This window comes from Hakea prostrata, chromosome 4 (genome assembly GCF_041222555.1).
Source record: "Hakea prostrata isolate BN-2017 chromosome 4, UWA_Hpros_2, whole genome shotgun sequence".
In the NCBI taxonomy this organism is placed as follows: Eukaryota; Viridiplantae; Streptophyta; class Magnoliopsida; order Proteales; family Proteaceae; genus Hakea; species Hakea prostrata.
The window spans coordinates 40,809,869-40,813,396 of record NC_142603.1 but is presented as its reverse complement, the minus strand read 5'-3'; the positions used below and the strand labels follow the sequence as shown (position 1 = coordinate 40,813,396).

Below are 3,528 nucleotides of genomic sequence, written 5' to 3'. Positions count from 1 at the left end.
AGATTCTGCAAGCGTGAAATGTGGTTAATCAGAAGGCCATATCCAAACAAGACTCTAGCTTCCTTGGCACGTGGGTACCACGTTTCTTAATTCCTCTGTTAAAGTCAAATTTAGTCAAAAAAGTCACTTCACTCTATGACGAGCACTCCACGGCAGAACAAACCACCGAGTGGCACTATCGTAAATTCACAGCCTGCAGATGCTCTCTTTCAGTTCAACGCGGCTTGGAACCTGACAGGCGTTCCGCGTACAAATTACAGAACCATGCCACCAGAATAGCAGAACGGATCACGACCATGGGATCATGTGGACCCCACATGAAGAAACCACGAGATCGAACGGTTCAGATTACTGACGGTTAAATTCAAAATTTGAACATTAATATCCCCCAATTTTCAAGGGCATGCTGCATGCATGACTATTGACAAATAAGCAAAAACAATATCGGCATTACATGCCAGCTGTGCGGTCAGGTTTCTACGAGTGCGATTAAAGATGAAGTCTGGGCCCACTGACCCACAAAATTTCACCATCAGCCGTCGTACCAGCAGAACAAGACCACAAACATCAAAGAGAAGCCACAGAACAGAAGAAGAGCTAAACGGGCTTCGTGGTAGTTGGTATATGATCGACTCAGGCTAAGAGAGGGTTGTGAGAACTGGGAACTCTGAGAAGGTAAAAACGAGAGGGAACGAGAAAGAATGGCGAAATTTGATTGTTTGTTTTCTGTTTCTCGGTTTTCTTTTTTGGATTTTTAGGTTCTTTGTTTCAGAATGGCGAAAACAGGAGTTGAAACAGATCCGGCAGTATTGGGAAAAGCCTCTGAATTGAAGAGGGAGTTACGAACATTGGTGAAGAAAATTATAGAAGAAGATGAGTCATTGGAAGAAACTTATGATCAAGCCATTGAAGCCCTTTCGAGTTTGAAGGATTTAACGATCAACAAATCGCTTTCTTTCAAAGTCACACTTGATTGCCCTAACTACTTAAAGTGCCCCATATCTAAGGAACTCATGAGGGATCCTGTAATTTTGGCGACTGGAGAGGTTAGGGTTGTATCTATGTTTTCTTTTTCTGTTATGGTTTATTTTCGTTTTCTTGACGAATTTCTTTTCTTTTGATTTCGTTAAACCATACGAAAATTTCAGGAATTGTTCAGATATTCGATTACTGATTGTGATTTCAGGAATTCAGTTTGAAGATTTCAATTTTTTGTTTCCCTTTTAAGTTTATTTTGTGTGTTGGTGTGAACCGGGAACAGTTACTACTGTGTTTTCTTTAGACAGAAGTTTTGAATTTTAGAATAAAGTTAAAAGGTTTTCAATGTTCAGGTTCTTCTTTATTCTTGTTTTTAACCAGTAAAGGGAGCGTTTAGTAATGAAAATGAATTTTGCTGATGGATTGTTTGCCTAGCTTTCTTGAATAACTCTGTTTCTAATCTAAAATATTTTATTTTCAAGTGAAAAAGAAAGATATAAAGGATTTTTACTTAAGAAATTTGAGAGAAACAGAACCTGCTTCTTGAATCATAGATCTTTGTTGGTTTCAATTGCACTATATCTTGATTCATTTTCTATTATATATTATTTTGGGTAGTTTCTGATATGTTTTTGGCCTTGATTTGTAGACTTATGATCGACCCTTCATAGAGAATTGGCTAAAGGAAGGAAATCGTATTTGTCCAAGGACAAAACAGGTTCTATCACACACTCAACTCACACCTAATTATCTGGTTCGGGATATAATTGCCCAATGGTGCAAGAAGCACGGGATTGAAATGCCTGTCCCTGCCCAAAATAGTCAAGATGCAGGGATTACACAAGCAGATCGACAAAAATTCAGGTCTCTGCTTCAAAAGATGTCATCACAATCTTCTTATGAACAGAAAGTTGCTGCAAAAGAGCTCAGGCTTATGACCAAGAAAATGCCTTCTGTGCGTGCTTTATTTGGCGAAAGTGAAGACTATATTCTGCACTTGCTCTATCCACTCTCACAAGGCAATGTTGATGTTGATCCTGAACTGCGAGAAGATTTGATCACAACTGTTTTGAACCTCTCAATTCAACATGATGACAACAAGAAGTTTGTAGCAGAGATTCCAATAGTCATTCCTTTGCTTATTGATTCATTGAAGGTTGGCACGATTGAATCAAGAACCAATGCAGCAGCTGCCATCTTTAGTTTGTCAGCCATTGATTCTAACAAGATACTCATAGGCAAGGCAGGGGCTCTAAAACCTTTGGTTGAGCTCCTAGATGAAGGGCACCCATTAGCAGTAAAGGATGCTGCTTCGGCAATCTTTAAACTATGTACTGTACTTGAGAACAAATCAATGGCTGCCCATGACAATGCTGCTGTGGTGATATTGAAGAAAATCATGGATCGCGTACTTGTTGATGAGTTATTGACGATCCTTGCTATGTTGTCGAGCCATCAGAAGGCTATAGAGGAAATGGCTGAGCATGGTGCTGTGCCTGCCTTACTAAGCCTAATCAGGGAAACTACTTGTGGGCGCATCAAGGAGAATTGCATAGTTATCCTTTACAATATCTGCTACAATGATCGGACCAAGTGGAAAGAGTTGAGGGAAGAGGAAGATGCTAGGGGCACAATATCTGAGCTTTCTCAGCGTGGAACTTCAAGGGCCAAGAGGAAGGCATGTGCTATCTTGGATAGATTGAATAGAATTGCTTACCGAACCCACACTGCATAAAGGATTCCTTTGTGTACCACCATTGCCAAATAGTCTTTGTAAATATTGTTTCTTCTTCCACCCTTTGCACACACATCAGTGTATAAAGCCAAATTTCCATACTTGTTCCATATTCATCCTACCTTGCTCATAAGTTTTTCCTCCCTCATTGGACCTTCTGTATCTGAGTCTCCAAATTACAGTAAAGTCTCTGGTCAGCCTAAAGTTTCTTCCTCATGAATAAAAAGTGCCTTAATTGGTAAGTATTTTTTGTTTCTTCCCATTCTGAGAATCTCTATCTTGATATGAAATTGGCAATAGTTACTGAAGATACCCGATTAAAATTCACAGATGAGCATTAGTTTCTGCTAAAGATTTCTTTCCATTCATTAACTGTCATATCCTTCTTCACTGACTTGGTTTAAGTCCTTGTATTGAAACCACAATGTATACTGAAAAATTTATCTGAGGTCCATTCTAATCCTGATTCTAGGTTTTTAAGCTGTTGGACAGAAAGAAGGTGTTGGTTCTGGTCTTGATTTTGCTTCTAGGTTTCAAAATCTTCGAGAGAAACTCTGAGTTTGATTTCAATTCCAACTTTTTTTAGTATTGATCTATACTGAACTCTCCCGTGTGAGTTCAAGATATCATGTTTCTATAGGAGATTGTCCATTCCAAACTTAAGATTACTTCCTTGAGATTAAAGGTTCAAAACATGAAATTTTCACCAAATAAGGAGCAGAATCAGAATCAGAGTCATATCCTTGGATGATTAGATGGTTTATAAACCTAATAATTGGTAACCAGGACACATTAATAACAAGATCCCCATTGAT

At 38.7% G+C, this 3,528-nt stretch overlaps 1 protein-coding gene across 1 annotated transcript; it reads left to right on the top strand.

The window, feature by feature from the left end:
• Window positions 1-577: 577 nt before the first annotated feature.
• On the top strand, window positions 578-3,203 carry LOC149018892 (U-box domain-containing protein 9-like). The gene is made up of 2 exons (XM_089153017.1): window positions 578-1,046; window positions 1,628-3,203. The coding sequence occupies exons 1-2, from the start codon at window positions 774-776 to the stop codon at window positions 2,711-2,713; spliced, it is 1,359 nt and encodes a 452-aa protein (XP_089009143.1). The 5' UTR covers window positions 578-773; the 3' UTR covers window positions 2,714-3,203.
• Window positions 3,204-3,528: the final 325 nt, after the last annotated feature.

Coding starts and splice junctions, on each gene's coding strand:
- LOC149018892 (XM_089153017.1), top strand. CDS start 774: ATGGCGAAAACAGGAGTTGAAACAGATCCGGCAGTATTGGGAAAAGCC. Junction 1,047..1,627: donor TAATTTTGGCGACTGGAGAG/GTTAGGGTTGTA, acceptor CTTGATTTGTAG/ACTTATGATCGACCCTTCAT.